The 13,646-nt window shown below is 34.8% G+C and overlaps 2 protein-coding genes across 3 annotated transcripts; both read right to left on the reverse strand.

Moving 5' to 3' along the window:
* Positions 1-310: 310 nt before the first annotated feature.
* Positions 311-9,234, reverse strand: LOC128512044 (GTPase IMAP family member 8-like). 2 transcript variants are annotated; one of them, XM_053485168.1, is made up of 5 exons: positions 7,071-9,234; positions 6,366-6,397; positions 5,469-5,529; positions 2,950-3,525; positions 311-2,578 (listed from the first exon to the last, which is right to left on the reverse strand). In XM_053485168.1, exons 3-5 carry the CDS (start codon positions 5,491-5,493, stop codon positions 1,332-1,334), a joined length of 1,848 nt encoding a protein of 615 aa, XP_053341143.1. In that variant the 5' UTR covers positions 5,494-5,529; positions 6,366-6,397; positions 7,071-9,234; the 3' UTR covers positions 311-1,331. The 2 variants fall into 2 exon arrangements, with proteins under 2 accessions (XP_053341143.1, XP_053341144.1); XM_053485169.1 differs by lacking the exon at positions 7,071-9,234 and having other exon boundaries at positions 6,366-6,830.
* A 2,626-nt stretch (positions 9,235-11,860) lies between these two features.
* On the reverse strand, positions 11,861-13,285 carry LOC128512100 (butyrophilin-like protein 1). The gene is made up of 4 exons (XM_053485233.1): positions 13,126-13,285; positions 12,905-12,961; positions 12,479-12,802; positions 11,861-11,902 (listed from the first exon to the last, which is right to left on the reverse strand). Exons 2-4 carry the CDS (start codon positions 12,918-12,920, stop codon positions 11,877-11,879), a joined length of 366 nt encoding a protein of 121 aa, XP_053341208.1. The 5' UTR covers positions 12,921-12,961; positions 13,126-13,285; the 3' UTR covers positions 11,861-11,876.
* Between the last annotated feature and the right edge of the window lie 361 nt (positions 13,286-13,646).

Genomic DNA, 13,646 nt, shown 5'->3' on the forward strand with positions numbered 1-13,646 from the left:
TCTCAAAACGTTTGACTGTACTGCATTATTGATTATTTTAGCATCAAAACCGTTCTTGTTTCTTTAGGTTTTTATGCTTTAATGATTCATGGTCATAACCGTTGTCATATGTCATAACTGACATCTCCGCATCACTGTAATCACAGCTTGGACATGACCATTTACACTGAAGTAATAATGAGTAGCTTCTCCCGGAAAAAGCAGCCAATCAGAAGTCTTAAATTAACAGTAAGAAATAAACAAACACATATTAAAAAAACAAATGTTTTAATAAAATTGTACAAAATATAAACAAAATATCTCTGTTTATTGAGACCATACAACATGAAAGGCATATTTTTTAATACATGACAATACACTACTGTACATGAAAATTATTACATTTACAGAATTTTCATTTTACAAATGTAATAACATCTAACAAAACTTCACAGAATCATAAGGATGTAGTCCTGTAATGTAACTTTTTTAAATAAATGAATGATTCTTTCAACCAAAAAAAATAAATAAATAAAAGATAAAAAGGATGTACCAGAACATGAAATGTAACCTCAAAGGTGTAAATGTACAATAGTGTGCTGTTATTATTATTTTTTTATCATATTGTTGTTGTATAAAAGACTCAAACACTATGTTGTAAGATGTGATTTCTTTAGTTTGTAAGATTTGTAAGAGTCGTATTAGTTTCTTAAGCAGAGGAAAAAATGGTGAAATACTGAAGACGAAGTACTGTACTTGCTTCCAAGTGTGCTACATAAAAACCAAACCTGAAACTAAATGGACATGCCAGCAAGGACAGTAACTAAAATCACGCTATTGTTCTCCAGTGACTTTCACTCAGTAGTTCAGCCCACCCAACCCACAATGGTGTAGTTGTGGGTGGACCCATTCATCAAATCTCAATCTTAATGTGTCATAGCAAGCATTTATCTTCTCACTGAGATAAGAGGTTTTGTCTTTTCCTTGCCCAGATTTGTTCTGAGATTGGTCCTGTATCACTCTTAAGGTAAGATTCCTAGCTTGAATTTTGTAAGTTAGTTCTGTATAATAGAGCTCTTTGATATGATTCTAAAAATTCAGCCATCTGCCTTTTCCCCTACAAGGTTTTCGTAGCAGAAATAAACAGTTTGGGCCTGCTTATTAACTGATCATTAAAACTGCCAAATGTTAATATCAAACTACCTTATGCTAATATCTCTTGCACTGTGATTTCCACAATACCTGGCTAATATATTTAATTTCTGACTGGGTGAGTGTCTGGGGCTTTTAAACTATGTTACTTAGAGAAAAAAAGTTTTTAAATCTCTAAGTGATTAATGAATTAATCTTGCTTAATCTGCTTTCTCTACCTCTGATTCACTTCGCACTTTTGCCATAAACCTCGTCAAGCAGTCTGAGAGCTCTGAAAACTTCTCGTCAATAGTCTCCAGCTCTCTGTTCTTCTCTTCCATGTCTCTCCTGAACTTTTTCTGTTTCAATTTTGTGGCCAAATTACTTCTCTGGAGTATCTTCCTGATGTTTCTCTCTGTCTCCAGCATAGCCATTCCTTCATACACCTTCCTAATATGGTCCAACTCGTGTTGGTGCCTCTCCTCCACATCTCTTCTCTCCCTCTTTCTCTTTTCTTTCAGTTTCTTCACCTTTTCTTCCATTTCAATCCTACGCTCCACCTCTTGTTTCAGCTCCCTTTCTAGTTCTCTCTTTTTCTCTTCATGTCTCGCTTCTTTCATCTTTATCTCCAGTTCAGTTGTTCGGTCATTCAATTGTCTAATTTTTCCTTCATGCTCCTGGATCTCTCCCTCTATTATTTCCAGAGAATTCTGCACCTCCTTATTTATTTTCTCCTTTACTTTCATCTCCTCTGTCATTCGTTTCTCTTCTCTTTCCTTCTGGATCTTAGTCTGCATTGCTCCAATCTGAGATTCTGTCTCCAGGTAGATCTCACTGCTGTAGAATTTCTCTCTGTTTCCTTCCACCATCTTCTCTATCTTCTCTAGCAACTCTGAGACCTGAGAACCATCTCCTCTCTCCTTAATATTAAGACAGTGAAACCTGTTCCCACATTTCTCTACAAGTCTCTGGACCTCCTGGTCTCCTGATTGAATAAACTCCTCAATGTTCTTCTTCTGAAGTTCATCAGTAACACTGAGTATGATCATGGTGTTACTCCAGCATCTCTCACTAAAAATCTCCTCCATTTTCTCCAGCATCCCTCTCTCCTCCCCTGTAGACTGCTTTACAGGTATGACCAGGAGGAAGGCGTGGGGTCCTGGAGCAGACAGATGGACACAGCGTCCCACGTCCTGTCTCAGCTTCTCCAGAGGGAGTCCAGGAGAGAACCAGTCAGGAGTGTCCACCACAGTCACCTTCCTCCCAGCCACCTCCCCCTGTGTGCTCTCACTCTGCTGGGTGGATGTAGATGTAGCTGTAGATGCAGCAGCCTGGTTCCTCTCCTCTCTGCTCAGGATGGTGTTCCCTGCTGCACTCTTCCCAGACCCCGTCCTCCCCAGCAGCACCAGCCTCAGTTCTGGTTCAGGAACCGACACTGGAGAATGTGGACTAGACGATTCTTCACCCACTGAAAATTAACAAGTATAAATCATTTAATACAGAATCATGACTGCACTGTGGTTATTATGTTGTTTTCTAGAGTATGGTGGAGGACTGATGGGCCATTAAAAAAAAAATCTGGAAAATGAGAATGAGAGAAACATTCATCAGAAGATAGAGTTAGTCAGAAGATATCACTAAATAAATGTTTTATACACTATAATTAACCACTTTCATTGCTTAAATTATGATTCCTTACAGTACTTGAAAAAGTCAATCAACAAGTTTCACAGTATATTTCATGTTCTTACATATGGTTTATTAAGTGTACCTTTACCATGTAAAGTACTAACTTTTTGAAAAACATATTGTAACTGCTTAGGTTAATACATTACTTACTTATTGGGTGTATTAAGTCCTTGCTGTTTCTTCTCCTGAATGGGGCTGATGATGTCTGTTCCTGCAGCTGTTTTGTTTTCTCCTCCACAAGTCTCTCTGTCTCTTCAAGCTGTTTGTTTTTTTCTGCTAACTCAGTTTTCTTTTGCTCCAGTACGATCATCATCTCCTGTAGTTGTCTCTTTGTGTCCTGTAGCTCATGTCCCAGTGTCTCCAGTTTGTTTTTACTGGTTTCCAGCTCTTTATCTGTGTTCTTTATCTGTGTTTCTTTCTCACTCAGCAGTTTGTTCATATTCTCCAGTTGTGAGATTTTCTCTTTAACTTGTTCAGTAGCATGTTGAAGTTTATTATTTGTTTCCATTAACACTGCGTCTCTCTCAGAAAGAGTCTTCTCATTAGTCTCTAAACGTTCTTTTAGAATCTTCAGCTCTTCATTTTTCTCATTTAATTCTTTCTCCTTCTCCACAAGTCTGTTGTCCTTTTCCTCCAGCTTCAATTTCAGTTGTTGTCTTTCATGTAGATCTCTGTTGTCCAGCTGTTGGTCTTTATGTTCCAGTGATTTTGATGCTTGGTCCAGTTCTTCAAAATATATATATATATTATATTATAGAATAATTACTGTGATTATAATCAGTAATCTGTTACAAGTATAGCTTGTTATCACTAAAGCTAAATTTACAATTAATAATTATTTAACATAAAATAATACTAAAAGAAATCAATGCAGTTAATAATAGGTAACATATACTGTTATATTGCTGTAAAACTAGTGATGTAAATGTAGATAACAGTAAAGTAGGTAAATATTTCAAAAACATAATAAATATAATTATACAATATGAATACGAATATACAATGTGTGCGTCGAATATACAATGTGTGCAATACAGCCTCTGAAAATGTGCAATACACTATGTATAGTTTATGTCTAATTTCCTGCATAATATATCTCTGACTGCTCTTATTTATATTCATGTATATACATATTTACACCCTCATATTTATACTTCTATGCTATCTCTGTGGCTCTGTTGGACCTGGGTTCTAATTTCGTACCAGAACATGGAAGTGTGCTGGTATGACAATAAAGCTCCTTGAATCCTTTTTAGTTGTCAGAGAAAACCACTAGAGGGCGCTGTGCATCCAAATAATCTGTTTGTGTGCTATGTAGTTTTGTGTTTCTCACTTTCCCAGAGTGCACCTCGGTTAGGTGATGGGAGCGATCACCTGAACCGAGGCAACTCATTAGGTTTTGTATAAGTAGTCCTTGGTTCCGTTATTCAAGATCTTGCATTTATATTATATATTATATTATATTTTATATTTAGGCATTTGGCAGACGCTCTTATCCAGAGCGACTTACATTTTTATCTTATTACAGATAGGGTTATTGGCCTTGCTCTGTTTTTGTTTAGTGTGTATGGTTTGATTATGTTTACATGGTTCCTGTTTTGTGTGTCTCCATGCCGGCTAGCCTCTTGTATGTTCAGATACAAACCCGTTTAGATGATAACCTGATCAGCCACTAGTTTGTCCCGTCCTAGCCTGTCTCGTCCCGGTCTGTCCTGACCTAGGCCTGTGTTTCAGTTCTTTGCCTGTGTTGCTCTTATGTTTTGTTTAAATATACCTCGGCGTAAAGCCTATTTCCTTTATGTTTTGTTTATTCATTAAACGAGCTTCTAAGACTCTTACAGACTCTCCTCTGCATTCATGCCCAAACCTCAATCCCTCAGCCAGCAAATTCAAGACATTAATGGCTGTTTAAAATGTGCTTTAGAGCAGCATTCAAACTCAGTTTTTACCCAGAACATGTAACCATTATTTGATGGTTCATGAAATAAATACATGAAATAAATCCGTTAATTGTCACTAATAAAGAGAATTAATAAAAGGAAAACAATTTTTAGCTTTTCAAGTGTTTTGATATTTTTTTTTCCCAATTAATCGATTAGTCTAACAATTTTTCATGGTTAATCTCCTGTTTTCTGATTGGATGACTAATCCCTTAAATTGCAAGCATATAATAACTAAGTTTTATGTTAATTTTTTTTTAGATTTTATGCAAGCATTTTCCCATGAAAAAAATTATTTTACGAAAAAAGTGCCAAGAATTACAATAAGCCCAGCAGCCATGTCTGTCAATGGCTAATTTTGTTACAACCAGTGACAAAATCAATTATGACAAAATATTTTCAATTAATTAACTCTATAAATTTATCATTTATATATTAATATATATAATCATCTATAAAATATATAAATTTATACATAATCTATAAATAATATAAGTTGCACTCCTCTCGGAAAATAAATGAATGAACTCAGTTATGTGTGCTGTATTCAGAGTTAAGTGTGTATAGTGAAAATTATTGTTTTTATTCATCCACATACACTTTCTTGGTGCTTTCACTATAATATCTAAATACTGTTTATATAAAGAATGTGACAAGTTATGAGTTTTAGGTTCTTCAGGAGATCTTATTATTCACACACTTTACTGTTGTAACATCTTCCACACTCACCAGTCTGTAGAGCAGATTTTTTCATTTTCAATTTCTCATCTTCTGTCCATTTTCTGTCACTCTGTGGAAGAGAATAAAATAATGTGGAGGTTTTTATAAACTGTATGTAAAGTGTTAAACATAAAGTGTTTTTTTTTTCTGTTTACATCACTCTGTGTGTATGTGTGTGTGTGTGTGTGTGTGTGTGTGTGTGTGTGTGCCAATAATAGGTATTACTATTACTACAAAATGAGCTGATTGAGGCTGATTTAAACTAAAATTTAATTTAGTAACACACTGAGTTTTAATGCAGTGGAAGAACACAATCTCTAAACACTAAAATGACTGTTATAAAAGTGATAAACATCTTCATAAACATTTTTGGTGTACACAGACCCTCATTTGAAATTATATATACAGTATATAAATATATATATATATATATATATATATATATATATATATATATATATATACAACCTTAGTATTCCTCTTTAAATGGAAAAGGCAAGTTTGCAGATTGACTTGTAGGTAAAAGTCATAATCAATTTATCATTTTTATTCTTTCTTTATACAAAGTGTTTACAACCATAACAATACAAATTCTGACACCAATAATCACAGAAACTCGTCATGTTTTCCCTGTGTAACTTTCATTTTCATGTTTATTTCAGACTTCAGTTTCCAGTATACATAGTTTGTCTATTTAAAGTCTGTGTTTCAGTCATTGTCTTGTGTCTGTTGTTATCACTGCTGGTGTCAATGTTTGATCTCTTTGGAATCCTGATGTATTTTTCTGTTTATTTTTGTTTGCTTACATTAGCTTTAGCATTAGCAAAATCATTAGCATTAGCCTTAAGTTTGAAGCCGAGCCAATTTAGGTATTTTTTTAAATTTTTAACAGTTTGGAATACTCACCTGAATAACCCAAATGTTGTTCTCTTGATGATCTGACAAAAAAACAAACAAAACCTGCTGAAGCTTCTAAAAATGCTTTGAAGATGTATATAAATTTTTTTGCATTATATATAATGGTAATAAATTAAAAACATTCTGCAGTTGTTCTAAATAAATAGATTTTGCCCTGTACTCGCTTGTTGGACCTGTTTGCTGTGCTAATTTCGGGGAATAAAAGAGACAAGGTCTAGGTGTTTTTTCAGCATTAACTCTGTCTAACCTTTCTCCATTACGTTTTGTTATAATTTCTTCCTTGCATCATTATCTTTAAAGTGATATATATATATATATATATATTCACACATTCACACATTCACACATTCAATTTACTTAAATTGGGCTAAGCACTTTCCAATGCATAATTAAACATTGGAAGGCCTGTGCTGAACCATCATCTTGATGAAAAAAATGAGATTTGTCATGAATGACTGTGATCAGAGATCAATTAAATACTTGGTAAAGTTACAACGTTAAAAAAAAAAAATAAATAAATAAATAAATAAATAAAGACCTCACAAAACCACTTAATGAACAAAATATATAACCCAGCACATTATAGTAATATGAGTCAGTCTCAGTAACTTCAACAAAGGGTTTTTCCTTGCCCTTGAAGATTTCCTTGATATTCCTAGGAAATTTAAAATTTTATAATAATTTCTTTATCACCTCTGTCTTTCCTCCATAGATCTCCGGTTTGCTGTTGCTGTGAAAATTAAAATATATTTTTTTTGTTCATAATGGCAGAATTTTATGATAAATTATAAAATGCATATAAACATTTTATGTGTGTCTTTATGAACAGATTTGAGCTAGTAAATAATGTACAATTAATTAATTAACACACACAGTAAACCTAAATAACATTATGTTACACTGTACTGATGATCATCTGCTCACACTAAAGAGATTTATCAGCTACTGAAACATACCCCATATAACGACTCATTAACTTATGTGTCCTTATTTCATTAATTCTTACAAAGATAAAACTGTTGTGCTCTTTTTGTAATTATAACACTGTGTATGTGGAGAACAATCCCTCATTAGTGCGTTTAGATCTCCTCCCCGTACTGAGGTGTAGCTCCTTATTAATGCAGGAGAAAATGGAGTGTATAAGAGGAGAGAGATTCTGGTGGAGTCTGGCAGTGGTGTGTGTTAAATGTTACATGTTTGTTGTGTCTTTTACTCAAAATGCTAAACAGCTCTTGTTACAGTATGTTATTGCAGTGCAGTGAGGTTATGCAAAGGTGAATTGTTGAAAAGAAGCTAACTGATAAACGTGGATAGTAGTGATAGTTACTGTTACCCTTGACATAACACTGAATAAATTTATTTTAAAAATTATAATAGTACATTTATTTATATATTTAACACATTAAATTACAGAATAACATTCACTATTGTTCTATATTTACATATGCAATAAATGAAAATCTTTGAATAAGTAAAAAAAAATATATTAATGTGAAATATCAGTCTTTATAATTATTGTAAAATTGATTATTTACTTACCCGTACTGAAGGTGTTATGTAAAACAAGAGAGAGAGAAATGTAATGTTAAATAAAATACAATAAGAAAAACTTATGATTTACAGTCAGAATACAGTAGCTGCTAAACAATCTTCATTCTGTACTTTTACCTGCAATGCAATTTGTAGTTGTTATTTTTTTTGTTTTTCAAAATAAACTTAATCATATATAAATAGGTAATAATGAAATAATTAAATAAAACTAATGAATAAAAAATATAAAGTGAAAACATTATGCATCACCATATTTGAATCACATTTCTATTTGTATCAAGGAAAAATAAACAACCGTTTAACTTGCATAAATGTCCATGTCGCCATGTTACACAGAAGAGATGTTTGTGATCTTCCACAATGCTTAGGCCATCTTACGAGACCTCCTTCCCTTCACCCAAACTATCATTAACCATTCCATATCATCTGGCTGTTCCTGCTGTTATTCCCTTCATTAAGAAACCCTGCCTGGATCCATCAGACGTCAGCATCTATCGCTCAGTATTGTTTGTCTCTTTTATTTCCAAAATTCTTGAAGCGACTGTTTATAATCAAATGTCTCTTTATCTCGAACACAGAACAACCTCAATGATCCCAACCAATCCGGATTCAAAGTGGCACATTCCATAGAGACTACCCTTCTGTCAGTCACTCAGGAGCTCCATCCTGCTAGATCGACCAAACTCTCCACGGCCCTCGTCCTTCTGGACCTGTTAGCTGCATTTTACACAGTGAACCACACGATTCTATTATCTTTTCTTGGATATGAAGTCTGTGGAACAGCGTGGCAATGGTTTTCTTCTTACTTAGAAGGTTGTATGAGGTGACATGGAGGGGGTCCTTCAGCCTCTGCCTGCAATCTTGGGGTAACTGTGGACAATCATCTGTCATTTGGGTGGTGGGTGCTGGGCAAAAATTCTAAAAAAAAATTCTAAAATTCATTCTAAAAATGGCCCAGCACCCACTTACCCCTCTGCCCTAATCACACCACACACTGCACCACGTTTCCTTCGGTCCGCCAGCACTGCTTGTCTCATCCCACCCTCTCTCAGAGATTGAGGAAGACATTTATGAAGACACTTTTCTGTTCTGGTGCCTAAGAAGTGGAACGAACTTCCTCTAGATGTCAGTACAGTGGAGTCTTTGACAATCTTTAAACAACAACTCAAAATGTATGTTTCTTGCACTAATGACAAACTGAACAACAGGAGGATGAATGTTCATCTTGATGAGTGTTCATTACACTATGCTTATGATACTCATGTATCTATGTGCTTTTGCACGCTGAACACACAGCACAGTCCAATCTATTTCAACTGAACAATAAATATATTATACATGCAGCAGCAACACATCACTATCAGAGAAAATGATTTATACTCACCAGCCAGTTCCTGTGAAAGTAAATAATAGAGTGTAAAGATTTAATGCATGATTACACATATAATTTTTCCATGTGAAAATGTGAAAGTAACTGTTAGGCCTTGTTCACATGGGCGTTAAAATCGAGCATTTCGTTGGCATTCGTAACGTTCGGTGAGCGCGGATCAAGGAGTCAATGAGAGTCTTCACACAGGCTTTGGTGACGTGCGTTTGTCCGGTTACGCATTTATACGGCATCAAAAAAAACGTTGCATGCAGCTTTTTCTTGGCGTTCAAATCCTAACGAATGCAAGGAAAACTTGTGCGTTTTCTTCGCATACATTTTTGCGCTTTGAAGGACCGGATATATCCCATGATCCTACATGCTATACATAGGGAAATGTGGAAAAAAAAGCTAAATAAAGTGACAAGTAGTCTCTTCGGAACTACTGTAATACCAAATCGCATATTGGTTAATCTGTGTGCAATGTGGCATTGCACCAGCTGCAGCAGACAATTAAAATTGGAAACTGACATCCGACATTAGTTGAAAATTTTGCGCTGAAATTTTCGCATTTCTTCATAAACCACAAAAAACTTCCTTTAACCCGAAGTTGTGCAGTCAGAGGGTAAACCTAGTGGCCGTGGCGATTTTTTTCTCTCCTTATGTCGCCGTATTACGAGAATTTTTAAAACAAGAAGATTAATGTAAAATATAGCAAAATGGTCCATATTAAAAGGAGGCACCTCAAATAAAATGACAAGGGCTTTCATATCCAGTTCCCGGCACTGCCTCCACAGGTTAACACACAAACTACAATTTGGGCTGCAGGCTGGCGTTAGACAGAGAAAAATGAACGCCAGTTTAAAAGTCAATCAAGCACCACTACAAAATGCAACATACTGTAAACGTCTAGGACGTTCAGAGCGCATTCGTTTATCCAAAAATATTATGCCTGTGTGAACAAGACCTTACTCTGGTTGAAACACAGCTGATGTGTGTCTTAATAAAAAAAAGAGGAAAACTAGACAACAGTCAGTCGTCACACACAGTAAATCTGTATAATGTAGCATTGTGCTAATATACCGCTAGTTATCCTAAAGGAACAGCAAAATCTTGTGGTATCTTGGGATATCTGCATGTATTTACCAATATACAGTATGTCAGTATATGTGCATTTCCCCCTGTGTATTTTACATCTATAGTTAAATATTCTGTAATATATTTATGTGCTGATGTACTACATAAAGGAATATACAGAATATCAGATTTCCACTTATTTTGAATAAACACACAGACATTTATCAATGTTTAAAACTAAACATAAGAACAGAATGATGTAGCTTTGCTACTGCCCTATAATCATAATTCCAAACTTGCTTGCTTATCAAGTCAAATTCTATTAAAATAAAATAAAATGTTTTGCTCGTTTTGCAAAATGCCCGCAAACCAGATTACACACAATACAAGGTTCCACTGTAACACCAACATATATAAAAAAATAAAAAAATAAAAATAAAAATCAGACCCACTGATATGAGAAATAATCACTCCCCTCCAAACAATGACTTGTAAACTGAATTAGGTGAAGCTAATCAACTTCTCAATGGCACACAAAGCCATCTGACTTTCAACTGTGATTAGCTGTGGTCATTTTGAATTTCTTTAGAATGAAAACTTGGAGCATTTCAGTCCCTAGCAGTGCAACTGAAGAAAACTATCAAATATATGTAGCAAAGCATTGTCAAAAGATCTCCAGGATAAAGTTGTTAAAGTAGATGAATACAAAAAAAAAAAAAATCAAAGGCTTTATCTCTGAATAGAAGCACGGTGAAATCTGTTATTAAAAAGTGGAATGTATTTGGTACAACACAGACCCTCCCTATTAGAACGTCATTCCAAACTGAATGAAAGATCTGGAAGGAAACTTGTCAGAGAGGCTACCAAGAGGCCACAGAAACACTAATTGTGAAACAGTTGCAGAATTAATGACAAAGTGTGGTCAATGTATGCATGTCACAACAATATTACAAATTCTCCACAAATGTGGCTCCTATGGGAGGGCTGCAAAAAAAAAAAAAAAAAAAAAAAGATTGAATGTTCTTTGCAAAAATGCATTTCGAAAATTCTGAGGCCACATTAAAGAAGGTTTTATAGTCAGATCAGAACTGCTGACAATCCAAATAAATAACAGCATTCCCACAGTAAAAATGGAGGTAGTAATATCCTTTTGTGTGTCTCTGCCCACGGACTGAATCACATGTCAGGGTAGAAGAAATATAGGGATAATAGTGTCAAATTTTTTGGGAAAAGTCTAGATGTGCAAAACTTTGTGTACCAACGAGAAGGTGATTAGCTTCACCTTATTGAGTTTACAAGTCATTTTAAGAGGGGGTTAATCCTTTTCCATATCAATAATTCTGTTTTTTTTTCCTTTTCTGCAGGTGTTATATCATTCACTTGGATGTTGCCCATGAGTAAATAGAGCTAGATAAAACAAAAACTGTATCTGTCATCAGTAATTCTTTTCTATACCCCATATATAATACATTTACTAAATATCAGTCTTTATAATTTTTGTAGCGTTATTTACTTACCCATCGGGTAGGGACTGTGAAAAACAAAAGAGAACTATAAAATTAGACTAAGTACAAGGAGAACAACTTGTGATTTACAGTCATAATAGCTGCTAAACAAAGCTACAATTCTAAGTGAAGTCTAATAAATAGTTCATGAACGTAAACTATTCTATACTTCAGGATTGTGTTTTTTTTCCACCTAAGTAAACATATTTTTAATAAACTGAAAAACAAAACAATCTATATAAAGTGAAAATATGTATTCATACCATATTTTATTCACATGTCTATCTGTTTCAGGGAAATGTTAAAGCAAGTCCTACAGTCTTCCATAAATGTCTATGTCTCCATGTTAAACAGAAGTGCTGGATTAATTTATATCATGAGCACTTTTATTTTAACCTTGTACTCTCTGTCTAACACTCTGCTCCAGCTTAGTCTTTCTCATCTGTCAATCACCTACTTCTGGCTTATTATAATCTGGCAAGGCCCTTAACCTTCAACTGCTCAGATGTGTAATGAGACTAAAATGTAAGTCGCTCTGGAGAAGATGTTGTATGTAAATGTTGATGAAGAGTTTATACAGTGTGGAGTTCAGGAACACTTACCCATCATCTCTACTGTAATCTCCTCTGTTCTGTCTCCATCAGTGACCTGACACAGGTAATGTCCTCTATCTGACTCTGTACAGTCTCTCAGCTGTAAGGAGACGTTTCCTCTCTCCAGCTCCTGAGTGAACAGACTCACTCTGCCCTCGTAACGTCTCCCCTCTGTCACCTGTCTGTTCTTATAGACACAAACACAGTCTGTCTCCTTAAACCACCGGATCTCCATGTTAACAGCACTGATTTCAGGAGACAGACGACACGAGAGAGTTACAGCAGAGTGATTATACTCCTCTGTAACATTGGGACGAATGAGTGTAAAATCATCTGTGGAGGAAACACACACACACACACACACACACACACACACAGTTAGTTTAAATTTTAATAAATAGTGCATGTAAACTTTTCTCTGGAAATATAACTTACTGCTTGCAGTTGCCATCTTTATGACTTTTTGTTCTGTATCTTTTCACTAATAAAATCCTAAACACACACAGAAAGAGAGAGTCATCCTCTTAAACAACTCAACTCACACAAACACACTGTTAGAAAGCACAATTCCACGGTGTATTTGGAGGATTAGTTTAACAGGTTATTGAGTCGTTGGTGACTAACATGTACTTTAGCATGATGCTAACTCCTCTTACCTTTTCTGTTCCTCATATAAACATAACTGCCGCTTTAGCTGAAGTCTGTAAGCCTGTTTCAGAGTGGTATTTACTATTTACATCATTTTAGTTTAAAAATCATGTTAAAATTATTTCCTGTCCAAGCAGACACATGTATTTCTTCTGTTTTAAACAGAGCTTTCCGAGTCCAGAATTACTTTCACTTTCACTTTCAAAGCCCTGCCCCGTCGTCGTTGAGAACCAGCCCCCTGTGCTCAGCATTATTAGTTCTTAATTATGCACGTATACCTTATAATAATAATAATAATAATAGTAATAATTATAATAATAATAATAAGAAGAAGAAGAACAAGAAAAAGAAGAAGAGGAATGCTTTAGTTTTCTAAATTGGATTCTTCTCCACTGGTAAGGTAGGTTTTTAACTTTTGTACTGTTTTTGTAACACAATTAGTTCATACTGTATACTGTACCTAGTTTTTGCTGTTTGGTAGTGTTGATTGCAGTGTGATTGAAGTAGGTCTAAAGCAATTTGTTCTCAG

Source organism: Clarias gariepinus, chromosome 24 (assembly GCF_024256425.1).
Source record: "Clarias gariepinus isolate MV-2021 ecotype Netherlands chromosome 24, CGAR_prim_01v2, whole genome shotgun sequence".
Taxonomy (NCBI): domain Eukaryota; kingdom Metazoa; phylum Chordata; class Actinopteri; order Siluriformes; family Clariidae; genus Clarias; species Clarias gariepinus.

Bases quoted from the DNA above. Each gene is read 5' to 3' on its own strand.
- LOC128512044 (XM_053485168.1), bottom strand. From the start codon at position 5,493: ATGAAAAAATCTGCTCTACAGACTG. The intron at 3,526-5,468 runs GTGAGTGTGGAA...TATATTTTGAAG, and splicing joins AAAATCTGCTCTACAGACTG to AACTGGACCAAGCATCAAAA. The intron at 2,579-2,949 runs GTAAGTAATGTA...GTTAATTTTCAG, and splicing joins GGACTTAATACACCCAATAA to TGGGTGAAGAATCGTCTAGT.
- LOC128512100 (XM_053485233.1), bottom strand. The intron at 11,903-12,478 runs GTAAGTGTTCCT...TGTTTTTCACAG, and splicing joins GATTACAGTAGAGATGATGG to TCCCTACCCGATGGGTAAGT.